Raw genomic sequence first — 23,154 nt, 5'->3', positions numbered from 1 at the left:
GGATATACATTGATAGACAGACAGTGATAGACGGATGGACAGACAGAAAAACAGGATGGATAGACGGACGGACAGATAGGCAAATAGATTACAGACAGATGGATGGATAAATAGACAGGCATAGATGATGGATAGACAGATGAACAGATAGATAGATGGATGGGTAGATAGACGGACAGATCATGCACGGATGGATGGATGGATAGACATATAGACTATACGGACAGATGGACAGGTAGATAGACAAATAGATGACAGACTGATAGATGGATGAATAGACAGATGGACAGATAAATAGATGACAGGCAGAAATACAGACGGATAGACGGACGGCTGGACAGATGACAGACACACGTGCACACACTCCCCCTCAGCCGCTCTGTGCAGTGAACTTTACATCACAGCATATGAAGGCTACAGCACAATTCACAGCTCCAGGCCAGACACACATCTGCGCATGCGCACCAAATGGTTACCAGGCGACGAGAACGCGGCATTCTATCCCTGAAGTGGCAGCGATTTCCCGGGAGTCTGCGGCACAATGTACCAGACTATGGAGATGTACATGGCCAGGAAGAAGAGAGCGCCCGAGCGCCTGCTGTAAGTGCGGCCCCTCCGGGGGCTCCGGCCCGGGCTCCGCTCGGCGCCTGTGCTGGCTGCAGGCTGTGCGCTTTATGAGTGAAGAAGTGACCTCCATTGTCGGGGAAACCAGTGTGAGGACAGAAGTCAGAGCCAGAGGGCAGGAATCATGGCTACAACGCAGATAACCTGTGCCCTCACAATTTCATCAAGCCCCCATAAAAGGCAAAGTGCACTCATACTTAGTGATTGAGCCCCCATAACAGCCAGACTCACCATAATCAGTGATTGAGCCCCATAATTAGTGATTGAGCCCCCATAACAGCCAGACTGCCTCCATAACAGCCAGCGTGCCCCCATAATCAGTGATTGAGCCCCCATAACAACCAGACTGCCTCCATAACAGACAGCGTGCCCCCATAATCAGTGATTGAGCCCCCATAACAGCCAGACTCACCATATTCAGTGATTGAGCCCCCATAATCAGTGATTGAGCCCCCATAACAGCCAGACTGCCTCCATACCAGCGAGCGTGCCCCCATAATCAGCGATTGAGCCCTCATTAATGGAACTGGAGTACCCACGTAAACAGCTAGAGTGCCACCATATAAAGAGCCATAGTGTTCCCCTAAGTAAAGCTAAAGTGCCCCCTCAGCAGCGGCTGAGAGGAGAATGGAAAAGAAGGAACAAGACATCCTGCTCCTCCTGAGGGGTGCACATTTTATTAGGGGTTCCCATCTCCACATACAGTAACATTAGCAAATTAGGAGGGAACTGATCCAAGGGTCATAATGATGTTCTGTACTACGAGGTGTGGGGTGGGAGAGGCCAGGGGGCAACTATAATGGGTGCAGGGGTTGCAGTCATACCCAGGCCCTGGAGCCTACGGGCCTCAAGAGGTCCCTCCTGACCAAATACTATTAATTACTGATACTTGAGGGCCTTGTTGGAGATTTTGCACTGTGCCCCCCCCCCCCCCCATCTTAGAGTGACACAAATGGGAGAAGGTGAAGTGAGCAAGTTCTTGGAGAAAAGCCTCCTGTCAGGGACGAAAAAAAAGGGAAAGAAAGGAAAATAGCGCTTTTCTGAGCGCTGTAGGTGAGTATAGGTGTGAACATTAAAATAAAACCATCTTACATGCTGGGGGTGTGCATGTAGGGCACAGCGTCATATACCCTGTGAACACATACAGAGGGCTGCAGCCGACCTTGTTGGTTTGGAATAGACTTCCAGGGAGGGTTCCTGCAGAGCATAATCAGGAGTAGAAAATCCAGGTGACCAGCGCTGCCAAAGGCAAAGTGGATCATTCACCAGAATTGATAAAATGAAAATAAAAATGTATTTAAAAACCCAACGCGTTTCGCCTGTACCCAGCCGTCCTCAGGTGTCTGTTCGCATACTCTGCAGCAGACACAGACCTCTTTGATCACATCTCAACTTTCCACCTAAAGAAAACAACAGCTTCATAGTCCACCCATACGCATCCAAAGGCTTTGAAGCTGTTGTTTCTCAGTCGGTGGGAAGTTGAGACGTGATCAAAGAGATCTGTGTCTGCTGCAGAACAGACACCTGAGGAAGGCAGTGTACAGCCGAAATGCGTTGTTTTTTTGATCAGTTTTTATTTTCATTTGACCAATTCCGGTGAATGAACCATATTTTGCCTTTAGGAGCGCCAGTCACCTGGATTTTCTCCTCTTGACCTTGCAGATGACATTTTTGTACAGATTGTTTTTGAAAGCACAGTGTACTGTCGATGAAGATGTAGATAGTAACAAAGATTTTTAAGAGGTGAGGCCGAGCACAGACATGACCTTATTACCAGGGCTGTGGAGTCGGAGCCCATTTTGGTGGAGTTGGAGTCGGTGTCATGGAAATTCCGAGGTTTGGCTTACCGACTCCACAGCCCTGCCAGGGCTGTGGAGTCTGATTCGGAGCCCATCTTGGTGGAGTTGGTGTCATGGAAATTGAGGAGTCGGAGGTTTGGCTTACTGACTCCGCAGCCCTGGCAGGGCTGTGGAGTCGGAGCCCATTTTGGAAGTTGAGGAGTCGGAGGTTTGGCTTACTGACTCCACAGCCCTGCTTATTACCCTGAGAAATACAATTAGAATTAATATTGAGTTAAGAGACATCATGTCGCCTCCCGATCCAACTGTCATGTGAGGAGTAAACTACAAGCCATGTATCCTGCCAGATGGACTATAGCAAAAAATATCCAGCGTACAACCTGTGTTCTGATTGTCTAGTCTAGTGGATCTGAGGAGCATGACCATGGACATGAGAAAAAACAGATCAGAGAAGCAAAAGAACAAGCTGTGTAGCCATTTGTACGACAGTATGGTCTAAGGACAGTTTCACATGTCAGTAACTGATGATCCAAGTTCGGACTCCGATGCACAGACCATCTGGGGATCCCCTGAACCGAACTCAACAGCCTCATAGACATCTACGGAGCTTCTGAGTCCAGACCAGGAGACGCGCGTCCGGCCTGTGCATCATATAGTTAGTGTTAGACATGTGGTCAGCCTTAGACATGAGGGATGAGCAGTGACACTAAATGCAGCTATTATAGTACCCATAGGAGTCGTTACCCACCTACTTCCTGCACACATAAGTAAGCATCTATTTCTGTAGTTCTGCATTCACCGTATGAACATGGAAGCTCAGGATGAGCAGTGCTGCAGTGTATGGATTTGTGGAGGACAAGGAAAAATGTGACATTCAAAATGAATCCTTCTGTGACTTCTGATTTATTATCTGGGATAACTATTGCTCTTGTCAACAGGCCAAATACAAACAGAATATTTAATGAAAATCTATTTGACGCCAGTTGGGATCAAAGTAAAATCATGCCTCCTATTCTGGTCAAGAAGTCTGATGACCCTCCACCACATCCCAGGTCACCAAATCGAAACAACATGCCACATTCATACCATGCTAGGTTCATCCGAGACAATGTCAGGTGGTTGAATGAACCTGTAACGTACATGTTAACCTCAAGCACCAAACACAAGCAGGTAAGTGCCGCCCAATACTGTGAGCCTGACCAGCGTCATAGTCCTCTGCCTCCTGCCACAACCTCAGCTTCTAACCATGCTCTCAGCCCTAAAGAAGACTAACGTCAGCAGAACCCTGGTGTGGCCAACGATCTAATGTGCATGGGGGCGCCAGGCGACTGATGGTGGGGGGAGATGTCAGGCATGCATTTCTGATTTCGGACTGCCGATCACATTCTGTCCCTGAGATAAGCTACAAGCCAACATGTCAGTCAGCGTCTTCTCATAGAGAACACGGGAGCGCTCGGCTGAGGGAGCGCTCCTGTGTATGGGAGAGTCGGCTGAGATGGCTGCTGGCTGAACGATCAGCTGAAGCATGGTTTAGCCAACAGCCATCTGAATTATATGGCCGCCTTAAGAATGGGTGTAGCTGGGGGGGACCTTGGTGTTAGGTGCCAGGTGGGGGGCCAAGATACAACTGTACCATGACCTGCTTATCTAGATTCAGGGCTAGGGCAGTGAGTCTACTTATATCACTGTCTAGGAATGGCTGGAGGTTTCAGATTCTGGATTCGTTTTTCTCGGGGTGTAATGGAAATGGAATTGTAGGTCAAGCGTGGAGCCACCTTATCCCATGGACAGTGTCTTTGGTCTCCGGAAAATCTATTTCCTTGACACTTCCCTGCTCTATTAGTCAGATTTCATACAGGTAATACTTATACTGTGAAATCTATGTAAATGACCACCTCTGTGATAAGACCATCCCAATTCTAGATCACATTTTTCTGTGATGAGTTTTAGATCCTATCTATATTGGTCCAATATTTGACAGAACCACCCTTTTAAGGCTTTCTCCAAGCCTGGAAATAATGCTGATTTTACCTGTGGATTTGTGGCGCTAAAATCCACAGCATATTACAATGGCAGGCAAGTGGATGGGATTTTACAAAGTGTGAACAGAGCCTGATAAACCATTTTTAAAGAGAACCTGTCATCAGGATTTTATACCTCAAACTAATGGCATGTATGTAATTCATGCTGGATACACCTTTCCTTTCTTGTAGAAATCAGTTTTGCAGTTTTAGAGAAATAATTAGTTGAAGTTGTTTGCTAATGAGTTGCAAGTGCAGTGGGCGGGCCCTGCACTACAGCTATCCTGCCTTTTTCATGCCCAGAGCCTGCCTCCTGTCTCTGACTGACAGGTCACTGAAACATGACCTCTTTCGGATAAGCAATGCCCCCCCTTGCTAAGCCATACCCTCACTGTGACCACACTGCTTTTCATGTGAGATGCAAACAGTGCGTAAGGGCTCATATTCCTCTGCATATAAATCGGACGAGTGCAATATCATTAAAAAACAAATGTGATTGCATGCACTCTGACTAATGTTATTCACTGATTCAGTGCTCATCTGCAATTTTGTTCTCGGCTCTGATCGAACCAACAAAAAATTTGCAGCATACTGCCGATGGCCACGTATATCGGGCAAGAGTCGCCAATGCAAGTCAATGGATGCGAGAAAAAAAATTTGCACGGCACATGGACCATGTGTGTGCCGTCCGATTTTTACGCACCCATCTCATAGGAAACCCAACGTTTCATTAGCCAAGTACAGTAAATTCACAGCCCGAACCGACTGAATAGAATAGATATACAGATAGAATAGATAGAAAGATGTCAGTGAAATATATAAATAGTGCAGTCCGTGTGTAGCTTACTGTACATGTTTTTAGCTAATAAATAAATGAAAGAAAAAAATGGCTTGAGATTCTTCTAATTTTTAATAATCAGCTGGAGGAAAGCAGACAGCTGGGGGCAAGTCTTATTATTCTGGGAAGGGGCCACTATCCATGGATCTTCCCAACTTACTAATAACAGCTCATAGCTGTCTGTTAAGCCTTTACTGGTTATTAAGAAGGGGAAGCCCCCAAAAAAATGATGTGGGATCCCTCTATTTTTCATGACTAGCAAAGGCTAAACAGACAGCTAATGACTGATATTAATAGGCTGGGAATGGGCCATGGATATTGGCCTCCCCCCAGAATAACAACACCAGCCCTCAGGATCCCACAAATGCCTCATCCATTAGATGTGCCAATTCTGGTGCTTAGCCTTGGCTCTTCCCGCTTGTCCTGGTGCGTTGGCAAGCAGAGTAATAGTTTTGGGGTTGGTCAGCAGTTTTATGTCCGCTGACATCAAGCCCAGGGGTTAGTAAAGGGGGGGTGTCTATAAGACACCTCCATTACTAACTCCATAGTCAAAAATAATAAAGACACACAGAGAAAAGTCCTTTAATTTAAAAAAAAACACACCCATACCCTCTTTTAGCCATTTATTCTCAAAGAAATCAAAGTTTTACTCACCTGTCCACTGTAATTCCATAATAAGGAAATCCCACAGCGATCCCCAACTCTGCTACATCCGGATGGTGTGTTGAGCGGTGACATCAGTAATTTGACCGCACAACACGCCAGCTGGAACACAGAGCACCGTGGGAAATTTCCCGCTGCAATGACAAATGGTGGCGTAATTAAGGTTACCGCAGGTGACAGGCAGCGGTTCTCATGGTAAGCTCTGTGTGAGCCGGCCTGTGAACTGTGGTTACCTTACTGATGTCACCGCTCACAGCATGAGAACTTTCTCACAGTGCGAACGGTGACGTCAGTAAGGTTAAAGCAGTCCACAGGTGTCTGACTCACACAGAGCTTACCATGAGAACCACTGCCTGTGACCTGCGGTAACCTTAATTACGTCACCGCTCGTCACTGCACCCGGAAATTTCCCATGGTACTCTCACTGTATTCTGCCTGCCAATGCACCAGGGCAAGTAGGAAGAGCTGAGGTTAAGTGCCAGAAACGGCGCATCTAATGGATGCGCCATTTCTGGGGTCGCTGAGGGCTGGTGTCATTAGTCTGGGAGGGAACCTAATAATATCAGTCAGCAGCTGTCTAGCCTTTGCTGGTTATTAAAAATAGGGGGGACCCCACATTATTTTTTAGGGGGGTCCCCACTTTCTGATAACCAATAAAGGCTACACAGACAGCTGTGAGTTGTAGGAAGATCAAAATTAATAAGCTGGGAAGATCAATGGATAGCCCCTTCCCAGAATAATAACACCAGCTTGCAGCTGTTTGCTTTCCCTCAGCTGGTTATTAAAAATAAGGGGAATCTCACGCCATTTTTTTTTTCAAATAAATTATTTAATAGGTATAAAAAGGATAAACACTCTTTAGTGCTACATGAAAGGCAATAAAGGGTGGTAGTTTATTATATGTAGGGGGCTTGTGACATTAAATATCTACAGGGCATCTATCCTATTTATTCAATCTATCTATATTAAAGATTGCTTTATTACTTAAAAAACTACCTCTAAATTACAGAGAATTACTGTATGTAAAAGCTGATGTTAAAAACGCGTTGCATACGGACTGCATATGGATATCATATGTGCGTCACATGGATGCTACTTGATAAAAATCGTATTGTACTCGCTTGATACTCATCCTGCTTTTTAGGAACAACATTGGGCCGATTTTATTTACACGTGAGTGTGAGCCCTAAAACACAAAATAAATTGGATTAAAATGTGACAATTTGCTGCTCCAAAGACGAGACAACCCTCAATAGTAAACCAGTCCCATTATATTTTAAGTTGAGAATTTCAGCAGTTTTCTCTTGTGTTATGTCAATATTTTCTTGGTTGTTACATTCTCACATTTAGTTCGTTTAACAAAGTAAACATAAATAATGATTTTGGCCTTTTTCCTGATAGCACAAAAGAAACCAAGGCAGATAATCACATTTCATATGGCTTTTAATGTTTTTATCAAAGCTTACATTGGAAATATTCCAGATGTATCACACAGAACATTGGCCATTTTATTTGATTGCTGATTGTGCTTCCGTTACCAGTGTACCAATACAATTAGCATTACCATTCTCCATATCGGAGGACAGTGAAGGTCTGTCTTCCAATAGGGATCTCTTCATTGTGGGCACCAGCACATCTCTTACTATAATGTTATTCTGGAAAATTTAGTGATGTGCGATCATTTGCCCTTGACTTTCATAAAGAAATATTGGCTCTATATCAGACAGGTCTGGCATCCGAACCCAGAGCAAGTGCCAGGGCCCAGGTTTCAACTTGCAAGATCCACAGTACATCATACAGTATGGGAGAATGTGAAGACCATCATATTGTTTGTGGGGTGCATCTTATTGTGCGGGGGAGGGCTTGGGAGTATCTTAGTTTGTGGGGGAGAGCTGTGTGGGGGCCGTCAAACTGTTGCGGGGACCTGTTAGGGGGCATTATACTGTGGGGGGTTGTGGTATCATCATACTGTGTAGGGGTGACTGGAGGGAATCATATTGTGTTGGGGGTCACTGTGGCTACATCATAATATGGGTGTGGGAACTGTGGGGGCTTCGTACTGTGGGGCCTAATGATGTGTGTGGGAAACTGTGGGGTTATCATACTGTGCTAGGGGGTCATTTTACTGCGTTGGGGGCATTGAGGGAGTGGGGGCACATTTGTGGGGGAATCGTACTGTATGTGTGGGGGGAATTTTGATACTCTATGAAGTAATGAAAGAAAGTATAGTAGGGTTTGAGAAATCTAAGAGGCTTCAGTAGGGGCACAAATACTGTGTACATGCTGCAAATACGTGTCGCTCTTCCTTTCTTTAAGGGCTCATTCAGACCTCAGTTTTCCACAGGCCAGGTCTTTCCATGTTTGTATGGATAGAATGTGTTCCTATTATAGGGGCTGTTCACATGTGCATGTAGATTTGCATAGAGAGTCGTACGCACAAATACACATAGAAATGTCCGACTTTGATCCAAGTCAAAGATGAAACTTGGAATGCAAGTGTATAGGTCTGTGAAAAAAATTGGACCGCACGCTGATGCCATCTGTGTGCTGTTCATTTTTCACTGACCAATTGGAGATACTTGAGATATTTCCATTAGTTATTTTTTTTTTGCATATGAGAAAAAATCTGCCCATTCAGTGATGGTGAAGACTGGCCTTGATTTCCAATGTCAGAGTTTGAATAGTTTTATAGGGTTATAAGGCAATTTTCAAATATAAGAGCTGCAGTGAGCGTTGCTTTGTGCTCGGTCACCCTTTGTCTATAAAAATGTCTGTTTAAAGTGATTATCTGGTTTAACAAAAAGTTATTCATTTGGCGAAACTTTGCAATAATTGAAGGGTTCCCCCTAATTTAGGACCCTCACGTAGTAACCAACGTTGAGAGAGACTATGGAGAGTGTCTGTTAATTCGAAAGGGCCGATATAGATTTCAGTGAGAATTGTTTCATGGTTAAAGGAGTATTTAAACAATGGAAAGGTATTCACTATCCATAGGATAAGGGATAACTTACTGATATTTGGAGATCTGACCACTGGGACCCCGAGTGATACTGAGATCTGGGTTCTGCAGTGCCCTGTCTGAATGGAGCAGAGGTACACCTGCTCGACCGCTGCTCCATTAATTGTCTATGGGACATCCAGAAATACCAAGGACAGCACAAGGCTATTTGTGGCAGTCATGAAGGCGGGCTCAGTCCCGATGCCGTGGGTTGGTTCTGACTTCTCTTCACGCTGACACTCCTCTTGTGCACGGATATTTTTCCCAGGTGTGTTGTGCTGTTGCATACACTCTGCTCTTGTAGGCCAGAAGCCTCTGCTACATCTCTGTCCTTGGGACCCGGATTAGCAACACACAACAGGAGACCTCGGGTCCGGTCCAACAGGTTCTGTTTTACTATACAGTTCAGATACATTCGGCTGTGGCATAAAGTATGGGGCAGAGCCCTCTCCGGCTGATGTTCCCATAACACAGAACATTTCCAGGTCCTGACTCCAGTCTGCCCCAACGGTCCCCATCTCAACAGCTTTTGTTGGCACTAGGGACTCCCTGTCCGGCAACCCAGATTTCCCGTGGCCCACCACCATTTCCTCTTGCTCTTCCTCTTAGGAGAGAATGAGACATGGACTCCAATGCCTCTTCCGGGCCATACTCCCCAGACCATCCAGAGATCTACTCTAAACCCTCGGTGGACCCTCCTGCTGTTTGGAAGCTTGGGACTGTTGGGGCTCGTTGCAGCTTGTACTTAAACTGACCTTGAACCAACCCTGTCCGACACTTCCACCACCTCATTCAGGAAGTGCTTCACCTTTTTATCTGTTACAACCTCTCCCATTTTGTGGACTATTCCAAACATTTAACTGTGTCTTACACAGTGTGTACTAAATATATCCCTACAGCCTTCCACCAGTTCCCCTATTGGGCAGCCCTCCCCTGTCCCCAGGACGGCCTTGAGGTTAAACTTCCAGGAAACCTAACACAAACCGGCCATTAGGATAAAATCAACTATTTTACATATAAATAACACAAACACAAAACACATTCATCAAAGTTAACCCCTTAGTGACAGAGCCAATTCCAACCTTAATGACCAGGCCAAATTTTTTAAAATCTGACCAGTGTCCCTTTATGAGGTTATAGCTCTGGAACGCTTCAACAGATCCCAGTGTTTCTGAGATTGTTTTTTCGTGACATATTGTACTTCATAATTGTGGTCATATTTGTTCAATATGACTTGTGTTTATATGTGAAAATATTGGAAATTTGGAGAAAATGAGAAAATGTTTAAAATTATGCAGTTTTAAAATTTTTAATTCTTATGCCTTTAAACCAGAGAGCTATATCACACAAAATAGTTAATAAACATCATTTCCCACATGTCTACTTTACATCAGCACAATTTTTGAAACATTTTTTTTTTTGTTAGGAAGTTACAAGGGTTAAAAGTTGATCAACGATTTCTCATTTTTCCAACAAAATTTACAAAATCATTTTTTAGGGAACACATCACATTTGAAGTAACTTTAGGAGGTCTATGTCAAAGAAGATACCCCAAAGGGGCACCATTCTATATACAACAGTCCTCAAAACCACATTGAAGTAGTTTTGTTAACCCTTCTAGTGCTTCACCACAGCCCCGAAAGTGCAAGAACAGCATAAAAACCACAAAAGTGACCCCATTGTAGAAATTGCACCTCTTGATGAATTCACCTACACTGCAGTACGGCTGCAGTGACTATTTTGTAACATCCACTCCGGGCTTTTTTTCTGGAGAATTGCAACTATGCCGTATTAGTGGCCATATATTGTGCCCCCATATATTGTAGCGCCCCCATACATTGTGCCCAGCTTGTGCTTCTGGCGAGAGGCACCCTGTAAATTGATAAGTGCTCTGTCCCCACTACAATAATGCCAAACATGTGGCCTCTTACTGTGGTTTAGGCACATTGGGGCTCAGAAGGAGAGGGGGCATTTGGATTTGGGAAAGAAGAATTCACTAAATTTAATTTGAGGGGGTGGGAGCCATATTTCTTTTCCAAAGTCTTTGTTCTAGCAGTAACGTGGAACCCCGATATTTCCAGTGACAGATTATGGACCTGAGTGGGGGCTGGTTTTATGGGGGATATTTAAGGTTTTTATTGGTGCCATTTTGGGGTACATAATATTTTTCAACTCCGTTTGGCATCTGCTCTGGTAGTACCCATCTTTTTAGCCGTGCACAGATCTGTGGTTGCCCACATTTGTGCACTAAAAAGATGCCTAAAATGATGGGACCCCACCGCCACAAAGACCAGTCCAAAGTGACTCCATCAGCATCAGAAGTAAGTGGTTCTGTTGGGGGTTTTGTCTGAATCGCGGTTTTGGGGAATTTACATGGAAACCCTGATGTAAGTGCAGAATAAATGTGAGCCGAGCCTTGTTCTGATTTTTGGGAGGAAGAATGAACAAATAAACAGCAGTATAATAATAGTACTTATTTTTATGTTTGCGCTATTCAGCGTGCAGTATAAGTAATGAGGTGAATTTATTCTTTGGGTCAGGGCGATTACAGCAATACCAGATTTATATCAGGGATTTTTTTTCTAGGCTTTGCCGCTATCAGTAAACAATTTTTTTTAATAAAAAGTAGTTTTTTTGTCACAATATTCTGAGAGCTGTAATTTTTTTTGGGGGGGCTTATTATTTTGAAGGACGAGTCGCAGATTTTTTGGGGTACCAGTTTGGGGCATGTCATTTTTTTCATCACTTTTTATTCAGATTTTTCAAACACAGAATGAACAAAGCCCAGCAATTCAAGATTTTTTTTTATTCTTTCTGCCGTTCACCATGCAGTAAAAGTGATTAGACCAACTTATTTGTCGGGTCGGTACAATTATAGCGATTATAGTGATTTATATCTTTATTTATGCCTTGCAATTCATACACACTAAAAACAATATTTACCAAAAATGAATTTGTTTTTGCATTGTCATGTTCTGAGAGCTGTAACTTTTTTATTTTATTGCCGAATTTATTTGTAAAAAGAGTATACTGACATTCTAGCATGGTATCACGATTCTGTGAGGTAAAACATTTCCCTGCCTGTTGAAATACATGTTTTACCTCACAGAAAGAATCACCTGTGATCCCGTGCTGTCCTATCAGTATACTCTTTTGCTTCCTCTCCTGCCCAAGAGCTGTGGTATGATGAGATCATGTTCCAGCACAGTCAGACACGGTCATTACACAGTACACAGCAGGGGCACATTTATAAGATTATCTCAGCACAGGAACATTTTTGTAACACATCCAATTGTGGAACTTATTTTTTTCCCCAAGATTTATTAATTAAATTGTATTTTGTTCTTGTGACAACCCCTTTAGTTATAAAATATGAGCCAAATTTTCTAAATTTACCTACTCTATTTATTAAAGATGGAATGGTGGCCAAGTCATGAAGAAAATGTAAATCTTCACAAACCTCCTTACGATCTGATGACTACGCAGAGAAGTGACTTCAGCCACTTGACTTCTTCCAGTCCTCAGACTCGACATGGCTGCAATCCCCACAAATGTCCACTGCGTGGAATAGGTAAGCCACGTATATCTACATAACAGCACGGAAAGAATCTTTATAATATGTCTTAGACCTAACGTTCATTAGTTAGTAATGTCCAGTAATTATTGTCTTTGTTTTCATGTCAGAATCTATTTACCATGTGATCTTCTAAAAGGAATTTATACAGGATTACTTAAAGGGGTTGTCCACTGTATACCCACCCCTATTCGAATGAAAAGAGGGCAGTACCCCTCTGCGGCCACTGTACAGTTGACTGAGCTGTGCTGTTCTGTTCCACACCTGTTCACATCTCCTTGATCAGTGCTTGGTGTCGCACCTCCACTGATCTGATATTGATGACCTATCTTAAGGATAAACCATCAATATAAAAGTGCTGGACAACCCCTTTAAATATTTCCTCTATGGTTATCCTTAGACAGATTGTATTCTCTGATGCGTCATTCCGCACTGATCACAAGATGTATTCTAATTGCCCTTCATTCATAAACCTCCATTTTTACTATATTGTTTAGAATATGTCTAGAGCTTGCTGCACTTTTTTTTTTAGACCGTGTCACTTTTGTTCTATGGCAAAGTGCAGCTACAATGTCTCATAGGCTGCAATAGAGCGATGCCCACATGCTACCGCGTTAACGTCTGCAAGAAGGTCGGGCACCCCATTCATGTAACTGTGGGGGTTCTATTTCTATTAATATGCTACAAAAATCTTTTAGGAAAAACACCTTATAAAAGATACAAACTACTTTGAAGACATTTTTTTTTTACTAAATGTGATTTTTACAATTGGGTTTTATTAAAACCTATTTCAGACTGTTTAGCTTCCAAAGCTTCCCTGCTTCTCTGTACATCACAGACTGCAGAATGAGTCATAAGTGGATCTGTCAGTGAACTTGTTCTGACTACAGAGTTTGTAACACTTGTCTCTCTTCTCCTGAACTCTTCTAAGCTCATTTATGACCTCATGAAAGGTGAACTGAGCTTTGATGTGGTCAGAAATCAGCTTTGAGAACAGGAGAAGAAAGATAAGAGTTACAGTACAAACCCTGCTGTCAGAACCAGCTCACTGAAAAATTCACTGGTAACTCATTCTGCAGTCTGCCTTGTACAGTGAAGCGTAGAGGCTGCAGAAACCAAACAGCTCAAAGTTTCAAATAAAACCCACTTGTTAAAACTTATTTAGAACCAAAAATGCATTTATGCAAAAATACTCTTGAAGGTGTTAATGCAGCAAAAACACACCCAGACTATGGTAAGGGCAGGTTCACGCGAGCATATAAAAGATCATTCAGAGTTTCATCCAGAAAAGTGGGACTGTTTTCTCACTTGTCATACATATACAGTCCGTTTTTTTACAGCAGCTATTAATCATTTACGGGACTATTTACAGTTTCCTATGTTACAAAATTGTAATGTATCCGTAAAAATCGGATCCTATACTGCGGCTCCGCACGGCATCTGATTTTGTTGCACACCCATACACAATCCAATTTACAGTGGAACTAGTGCAGGCTGCGATTATTATATATAATCACTCCTATACACTAACCCCATTGAATAACATTTATCCAACTGTGATCTGTTTTTCCAAAGACCGCACTCGGACTATAAATACTGTTGTGTGAACGAGCCCTTAAAGGAAAAAAAATGTTTCTTAATGTGTTATGAGTGCACCAAAATGTTTTGTATGAATAAATGTCAGGGGTCTACAGAAAGCTGGAATGGACCCTTGTAGGCTCTGTAGTGACCGACATTACTGTAGGCTTTGCCTCCCAGACAGATCTATCATACGTTTCCCTCGCTTATTGCAGTTTGCACCTAACAAGGTTTGTTTTGTAGATTGATTATGTTTTTATGTATGAGCGATCCATTGTATCAATGATAAATTATATTATAATGGTTTGGATCTGATCGTTAATCATTTTGTCTTTGGCTAGAAACAAAAAAAGTCAGTCAGATATTAAAACAAAAAAGTCAAAAAATGGAACAAACCCTTCCCACCAATGTAAGTGACGCACCTTTTAGTTAGCATAGAGGATGCCCCATCTCCCCCTGTTTCTTTCATATATATATATATATATATATATATATATATATATATATATGTATATATATATACTGTATATATTCTATACACACCAGGTTATTATACATCTGCGTCCCTACAACTGCACCTTCCATGCTGAGATTTCAGTCTTTGGATGTGAGCGGCTGTCAGGTAGAAATTCTCTTTTTATATTAACCTTTTAGGTGCATTAAAGGAAATCTCGCCTCTAATTTATCAATTGATGTGGTTCCCGGCAGCTTTAAAGGACTTAATGCAGCACAAACTAAACAGAAGGGATAAAAATCTGCTTTCCAAACCTAATCTCATTTGACATCTGATACGTGGGTGTCTTTTTATTGAGCAAAATAACATACTTTTATAATTACATTGACAATTGTGAATTATTTTCTACTGTATTTGCCTGTTATATGTATTAAATGATCCTATGTTGTACTATGCTGTGGTATATTACAGGCTATGCAGCAAAGTATATGGTTATCTATCTGCGAGTGTTTCTTTTAGATGTATGTGTGAATGTGCTGTAAAAGAACCCTTGTTACTACCCTAATTGTGTGTGACGCGTGACTTTATTCCAGCTTTCCTAACCATGAGTTTGCTGTTTCACCTTACACTAGTGTGCATGTGTTTAATAGGCTGCGGACAGCGGTGTCTCAGACAGATATTTCCAGTGGTCCTGGCTTCCAGTAAGAAGGTTGACTCTGCTATCAGTGTGGGCCAGGCAGAACCGGATGCTGGTGCTTTAGAGTCATATTTTTTATGTTTTTTTGATTTTGCGCATTTTCGCTGCATCAAAAGCACACCGTCTTAAGGCTGATTCATACGTGCGATTTTCCTGTGGAAGTTCTATCCACAATTTTCACAGATTGCACTTGTACATGATATTCAATGGAGCTGTGTTTATGTCCAATTTATGTCCGTGGAAAATAGCAAAGACATGTCTGATTTTAATCCAAGGGTCAGATCAAGATCGGCAATGCAAGTCTAATGGTTTATGAAGAAAATAAATTTGCACGGACTGTCAGAAAGGAAAAGGTGGAGAAACCTTTTTTTGTTCTCCACGAGAAACACTGATGACACTGAGACCACACTCTGATCAAGGTCAGATCAGAATAATCAGTCTGATGGAAAATACTGATGTCTGAATGAGGCCTTAGGCTGCAGTCACACGAGCAGTATTTTACCTCAGTATTTTACCTCAGTATTTTACCTCAGTATTTGTAAGCCAAAACCAGGAGTGGGTGATAAATACAGAAGTGGTGCATATGTTTCTATTATACTTTTCCTCTGATTGTTCCACTCCTGGTTTTGGCTTACACATACTGAGGTAAAATACTGACCAAATACTGATAGTGTGACGCCAGCCTTACAGTTCCAGCAAAGTGGGATGTGTAGAAATCTCAGGTCCATTTGTGGGTTTGCTGAGTTTTACGTGTAGATTTTCTGTATAGACTTGCATTGAACGCATAAAATCCAGAGGTTAAAAAGCGCATGAGTCTTTTCCGTAGCGGAAACGCACTAAAAATGCATGTAATCCGCACATAAAGATTTGTGAAAGCCAAATACTTGTAAGTATAAAAAATAAAGCAGCTTTTTTAAACCATGACAAACCAAGAAGAGACAAAAATGAAGCTTAAAACGGCATTTTAGGAAAACGCATGTAATAAGTGTACTAAAAAAAGCAATTAAAAAGTAATCTAATTTACTTAATAGTTGTAGAGAATCTGCCACATAAAAAACTCACTATCTCACTAAAGCTATGTTCCCACCATGAGTTTTTGGTGAGTTTTTTTTGTAATTAAAAATAATATTCCTCTTCTTCTAATCTGTGTTTTGTTTCAAGTGTTTGAGCAGAAGTGTGTGCTGCAGAGCTGCCCTCTATACTGTTAATGAGATCTAGGACAATCTTCAGGAGTCCACCCATCCCCTGCCTCCCAGTGGGCGGTGCGTTACTGACTGACAGTTTGGACCAGCGCCATCTTGTGGCGGCTGACCTGAAGTGGGCGCTCTCCGATACTGCCTCTGCAGTATAGCAGATTTGTGACGCCTCTGAAGCAGGCCCGATTCAGCCAGCTTCATGGGATCAGAGCCGTGATTACAAGCTCTATAGAATTGTCCTCTTTGTCTTGTAGTCTGACCACCTCTGAAAAAAAGCCCAATCTCCAGACCTGAACCCAATTGAAAACCTCTGGAATGTAATCAAGGGGATGATGGATAGTCACAACAAGCCATCAAACAAAGAAGAACTGCTTACATTTTTGCGCCAGAAGCGGTGTGAAAGACTGGTGGAAAGCATGCCAAGACACATGAAAGCTGTGATTAAAAATCATGGTTATTCCACAAAATGTATTTCTGAATTCTTCCTGAGTTAAAACATTAGTATTCTTGTTTCTAAATTATTATGAACTTGTTTTCTTTGCATTATTTGAGGTCTGAAAGCACTGGTTTTTTTTTTTAATTTTGACCATTTTTCTTTGTCAGAAAAAAAATCCAAAATGTATTGCTTGGAAATTCGGAGACATGTTGTCAGAAGTTTAAAGAATTAAAGAACAATTTACATTTTATTCATAAATATACCTATAAAGAGAAAAATCAGACAAACTGAACATTTTGCAGTGGTCTCTTAATTTTTGCCAGCGCTGTATATGAATGTCAGCTTCTTTAAGCTGGTGCAGTTGTTAATTAATCTTGTGCCCTCTAAATATAGCAATTAAAGGGGTTGTCAGGGCTTAGGGTACAAGTCTGCAGTCACTCTATGTCAATGCATCGGGAGTGGACGCTCATGTGATGTGACCGCAAGTATGTGCTATGCATACTCCTGGCCAAATTCCGACTAGACTGTCCAGCCTCACTCAATACCTTTGCAGTGAATGAGGCCGCGCTCATCTAGTCGTCATGTCACTTTTCTGTTCAAGTCACATATTTGTGGTCAGGCGACCTTCGCTCCCTGCGCCGGCACTGCAGAATCCTCACAGTGCACATGCACTGTGCGCTGCGGGGATCACCGGTTTCTGACCCGGGACCGGAGGGTATGTATAAGTTATACATACTCATGACCAGAGTCTGCCCAGTGGGCATAGCCGTCCATTGGGTGTGGCCTTACTACATACAAATGCATGGAAGCGAGGCTATGCCCACTGGCCAGGAGTATGTATAACTCATATATACCCTCCGGTCTCAGCTCAGAAACCGGCAGATCCCCGCGGTGCAGTGCGTGCGCTGGGGAGATGCATAAGTCTGTACTCACACAGAGTGACTGCAGACTTATTGATCTCAAGCGGACAACCCCTTTAAGCTGGATTCACATATGTAGCAAACATGATTGTTTTTTGTCCTGTTATAAGAGCAGAAAACACAAATTGACAGTGTCCCGGATGTGCCATATTATAAACAGCAATGGTGCCCGATGAACCAAGGTCCGCCCCGTAGTGTGGGCCACCCTTACATGTTATTTGGCTCATGACTAAGTTGCCTCTGGGTTTGTGACAAATACACTACGACCAGTTGATGACAGAATATCACCAGTTTATCCTCAGAGGCTGATAAGTGGCCGCCATTCGGGTGCCTGTAGAAGATGTCTCTGGTAGCTGGGACCCACCCAGGCGCAGTGATGTAGGAGCCACACATCCAAGACCACAGTGCCACAATTTCCTCTACATCACCTCTAATACTATACTAATAAGAACATTTTAAGGTGTAGATGTCATACTTTGGAATAATATTTTGCTTCTTCATTTACTAGCAAATGATATAGAATGAATCCTAAATGTCTCTGGAAACGTGCATTTCTATGTCATTAACACATGTACGGTTTTATAGTTCCTCTAGCTTCTCCCAGGGGGTCAAATCGGCTGCCAAAACTATTACTGGAAGAGATTTCCTTTTTGCATCAATACGATTCAAGATTAACACCCAATGAACCAATTCGGGGGAAGGTAAGAAGACACAGATTCTTCTAGATTTATGCAGGAATCTTAAGCTCCTCGGTCCATTATAGTAAATCATATTATGCGTGCCTTTCTTTATTAATGTTGCGGTTTATTGTATGTACATTGTGTAAAGCCTCCAGGACCTGAAGTGAAAGCCCCTTCCTACACAGTGGGAGGAAGGTGGAAACGTAGGATTTACAACACCGTGCATTGGTCTCATGTTGATTTTACCAGAACGAGCCTCTGCATGAAGCTATGTATGTTCATAGCAAATGAGTGAACGTAAAACGTAATGGGTCTGACTGTTTTACAAGGAACGCCTGGATTGTGTTTCGGTGTTAACTCCATGTTGGTTTGCTAAGTTGATTTTCACCATGAGATCCAAAACAGCACAAAAAGAAGCTGTACAATTATTAGATAATTTGGCGGGATACTTAGAGGAACACTAAACCTAGACATAAATGTATACTTTTCTCAAGAGATACCGTTGACCTTGGTGTTTGTTGGTCTGGGCGTTGTTTGCATGATCCTGAAATAGTCAGACTTGTAGGAAATCAGGGGTTAATCTTCTGCTGGTCAGTTCTGATTGAAACTTCTCTAGACAAGTAGACAAGTCTTAGTTATCTACTGTAGAAATGGTGATAGGGGGAGGCTCCTGCTGCAGCCAGTAGTCTTACAGCCATACACAAGAAAGAAAGAAGGAAGCAAGGGACAGGACCGAGCTCCTGAGACAGACAGGAGCTTAACTTTAACTGTATTTATAGACAAAATCAGAGCAAATTCAAACAGGTGATTAAGGAGTTGCTGAGATATTGTTGGTGTCTTTCCTGTTTCTAACACAGGAATGTTCCTAAAGTAATAAAAAAAACAGCCATATGATCTATATTTAAATAAACACTGCCCCTTTAATAGCCAAGATCTTGGGACAGTCATGGATAGAGCGACTGTTCAGAGGTGGAAGGTGAAATATTAAAGGGAATCTGTGAGTAGGATCAACCTAAGATCCTAAGAGATCTACACTCACCGGCCACTTTATTAAGTACACCATGCTAGTAACGGGTTGGACCCCCTTTTGCCTTCAGAACTGACTCAATTCTTCGTGGCATAGATTCAACAAGGTGCTGGAAGCATTCCTCAGAGATTTTGGTCCATATTGACATGATGGCATCACACAGTTGCCGCAGATTTGTCGGCTGCACATCCCAAAGATGCTCCATACAAGGCAGGATGGATCCATGCTTTCATGTTGTTTACGCCAAATTCTGACCCTACCATCCGAATGTCGCAGCAGAAATCGAGACTCATCAGACCAAGCAACGTTTTTCCAATCTTCTACTGTCCAATTTCGATGAGCTTGTACAAATTGTAGCCTCAGTTTCCTGTTCTTAGCTGAAAGGAGTGGTACCCGGTGTGGTCTTCTGCTGCTGTAGCCCATCTGCCTCAAAGTTCGACGCACTGTGCGTTCAGAGATGCTCTTAGGCCTACCTTGGTTGTAACGGGTGGCGATTTGAGTCACTGTTGCCTTTCTATCAGCTCGAACCAGTCTGCCCATTCTCCTCTGACCTCTGGCATCAACAAGGCATTTCCGCCCACAGAACTGCCGCTCACTGGATTTTTTTTCTTTTTCGGACCATTCTCTGTAAACCCTAGAGATGGTTGTTCGTGAAAATCCCAGTAGATCAGCAGTTTCTGAAATACTCAGACCAGCCCTTCTGGCACCAACAACCATGCCACGTTCAAAGGCACTCAAATCACCTTTCTTCCCCATACTGATGCTCGGTTTGAACTGCAGGAGATTGTCTTGACCATGTCTACATGCCTAAATGCACTGAGTTGCCGCCATGTGATTGGCTGATTAGAAATTAAGTGTTAACAAGAAGTTGGACAGGTGTACCTAATAAAGTGGCCAGTGAGTGTATATGGACATGCAGGTCGTAGGAAGCTGAATAATGATATCTGTGATTTGATGTCTAATTCCAGAGAAATCTGTGTTTTTCTTAAAATGTAAATGAGCTGTTAAGATCTATGGTATAGATCTCCCTCGGAATCTGCCTCCAGAGCATATTTTATATGAAAGAGGGTGTTACCAGTGGGAGACATGTAATGACTGACACCCTGCATGTTTCATTGTAGTAATGCCCCCTTTCATTTGAAGAAAAAAAACCTCTGGAGGCAGAATCTTATATTTATGACTCGTGGTTTTGAACCTCTCATTTACATAAGAAAAATGTGGATTTCTTTTTAATATGACATTGGATTACAGATATCAAGGTATCATTGCAAGGTATCATTTCATTCAGCTTCCTATGACCTATGTACCTGTCATAGATTTACCGCAACACTGAGGGTCCAGAAGACCTCAGCATCTGATTTCACGCACTCCTGCACTGATTAGAATTATGTCTCCTTCATATTAAATGGTGCAGGTATCTGTTAGCAGTGCAGGAGTTAAACTGTTCAGGTTAGAGTCTCTGAAGCCTCCCTGCTTGGATGATCTCAACTGTTTAGTATTGGCCACTGACCTCTCCTACATATTCTCGCCTCTGGCAATCTGGATTGCCAGTGTTAAGTCTTGTACTGATTGGTGAGGAGTTGGTTGTTAGTAGAGGCGTTTGGAGTATTGTTCTGTGACGGTAGCTTGAAGTTTTTTGGCTGTTTGCAAATCCTTTTCCTTTGCTGTTTGGTTTACATTCCTTTTCTCCCCGAGGGCATAATTGTATTATTGGCATTTTTCCTTTATCCCTGTACATCCTTCCTTGTTTGTCTGGTTTATGTATATTCATACACTATCACTCCCCACTTCTCTGGGTGTGGAGGGGTACAGATACAGAGCTGATTCAGATGCACAGCAAGGTACGTAGCCCTGGCATCTTCATCATCAGAGGTAATCCAGGGAGCAGGGATAACTAGGGCGCCCCTAGCGTTAGGGACAGCAAATCAGCCCCCTGACCCCTGGTAATCTGAAAACAGTTGTGACAATACTCAAAAAGACAGCTTAGGCGGGTTGATCCTACTGACAGATGCTAGTGTATGTATAAATTATGAATAAGCATCACTTGTTGGAGATGCACCAGGGTATGTGAAGATTAGACGTGTTGCTTTTTATTCTTGGCCTGCCTCAACCTACTATTGTTTTGTGTGATGAATTGTCGAAACTGAGTCTGTTCCAACTATTTCTGAACGAGGCCAAACCAATAGAGTCTGTGTTTTCATACAAAGTGTACAGGTCTGTGCTGTGACCCTTATCCTCCTATATTTCTACTGTAGTCCATAGATGCTGTCTAAGAAATTAGTTGAAGTACCAGGAATAAAAAAGAGCCCTGATTATTTACCCACTGGACACTTAGATGTTGAGGGGGTGTGAAATCTCTAAAAACTCCCACTAAAAAGTTTGCCTGCACTTTGCTTTACCAGTCTCCTGGTATACTTTTCTTATGTAGTATACAGCTAGCACAGTAAGGGTGCCGACAGACTGGACTTAGAAAAAACACTTTTCGTACAACGGAAAAAATAAACCAATGGCCTTCATTGTATATTTCTAGTTTTCTGTTTGGAACCGTTGAATGTGGTTAGTGATCAGACATTAATGACATACTATCCTAAGGATAGCTCATCAATGATAAAGTAGTGGACAACCTCTTTAAGTTAATCTCATTATCTCAGAGGTAATTTTATAACCAGACCCTAGGGCTCTTATAAATTGGTAGATACAGATATTTCTTTTAGGTATTGTGATGGATTCGGGGGGCTTTATAGAATGGTCATTTTGTCATCACTACCTTCTAATGTCCAGGAAAGCCATATAATCATGTGTATGTTTGGCCGGTATTTCAGCTCGGTCCACAGCTGCATTTTCCTTCTGCCAGTGTTCCTCTGGCTAATGTCAACTCTATTTCCTTTTTCAGCGTCATGGAGGCTTTGTGTGGAGAGAGATAAAAACAGAGAGTGGTTCAGCCGTTCCTCAGGGAACTGGGCTGTTCCTAAATGCCACAGGGTCACATGCGCTCAATAGCTACAAACAGAAAGAGGAAACTCAGTGGAAAGCAGCATGACCTCACCCAATATCTGCCTGCATGGTTCCCAGCAGATGTTTCACTGCTGAAGCTCACTTATCAAAAACAGAATTCAGAGAAGCGGCCAAAACCGATCCCAAAATTACAGACATAGAACGGAGCAATTCCGGCAGTTCTCCGACATCCAGAAGAAAGTTCCTCTCCTCTACCGGTGATGTATGATCAATGGAGCCCTGGGACGATCAATGGGGTTTGACTTTGACATCGGTGTTTTGACATTCCTGTTGACTTTGTAAAATAAAAACAGCGTTCTACTACTTTTGTGTGTTCTATTATTACATATTCAATAAAGGAATTCAGCACTAAAAAAAGTTTTTATTTAATGTTAAACATTTCTTTAACAGTTACATTATATAGGAAAAAAGCTTCTGTGAAAATTTACACCTTCACCACAGGTTTGTTTCCTCTGCGGATTATTACTGCAGTATATGTATGGGAGTTGATAAGATACCATTTATATACCCCGCTGATTTTCAGTCTGAGAATCCAGATGGAAAAAAAACATATTTTGTAATATTTTGAAGCTTGTGCTATGAATATTAGTGAGCAGGAGAACAGTGTCAATTACATCTCCATTATAAATCTGGA

At 42.4% G+C, this 23,154-nt stretch overlaps 1 protein-coding gene across 1 annotated transcript; it reads left to right on the top strand.

Annotated features, from left to right (window-relative positions):
• Nucleotides 1-464: 464 nt before the first annotated feature.
• Nucleotides 465-22,842, top strand: CIMIP6 (ciliary microtubule inner protein 6). The gene is given in 7 exon segments (XM_077292286.1): nt 465-600; nt 3,362-3,593; nt 12,358-12,514; nt 18,384-18,499; nt 22,399-22,504; nt 22,507-22,583; nt 22,585-22,842. Coding segments are annotated over 7 exon segments (891 nt in total). The 5' UTR covers nt 465-541; the 3' UTR covers nt 22,729-22,842.
• The last annotated feature ends 312 nt before the right edge of the window (nt 22,843-23,154 follow it).

This window comes from Ranitomeya variabilis, chromosome 2, assembly GCF_051348905.1.
Source record: "Ranitomeya variabilis isolate aRanVar5 chromosome 2, aRanVar5.hap1, whole genome shotgun sequence".
Lineage (NCBI taxonomy): Eukaryota > Metazoa > Chordata > Amphibia > Anura > Dendrobatidae > Ranitomeya > Ranitomeya variabilis.
Note: the sequence above shows the minus strand (reverse complement) of the source record. Positions and strands in the feature narration are given on the sequence as shown.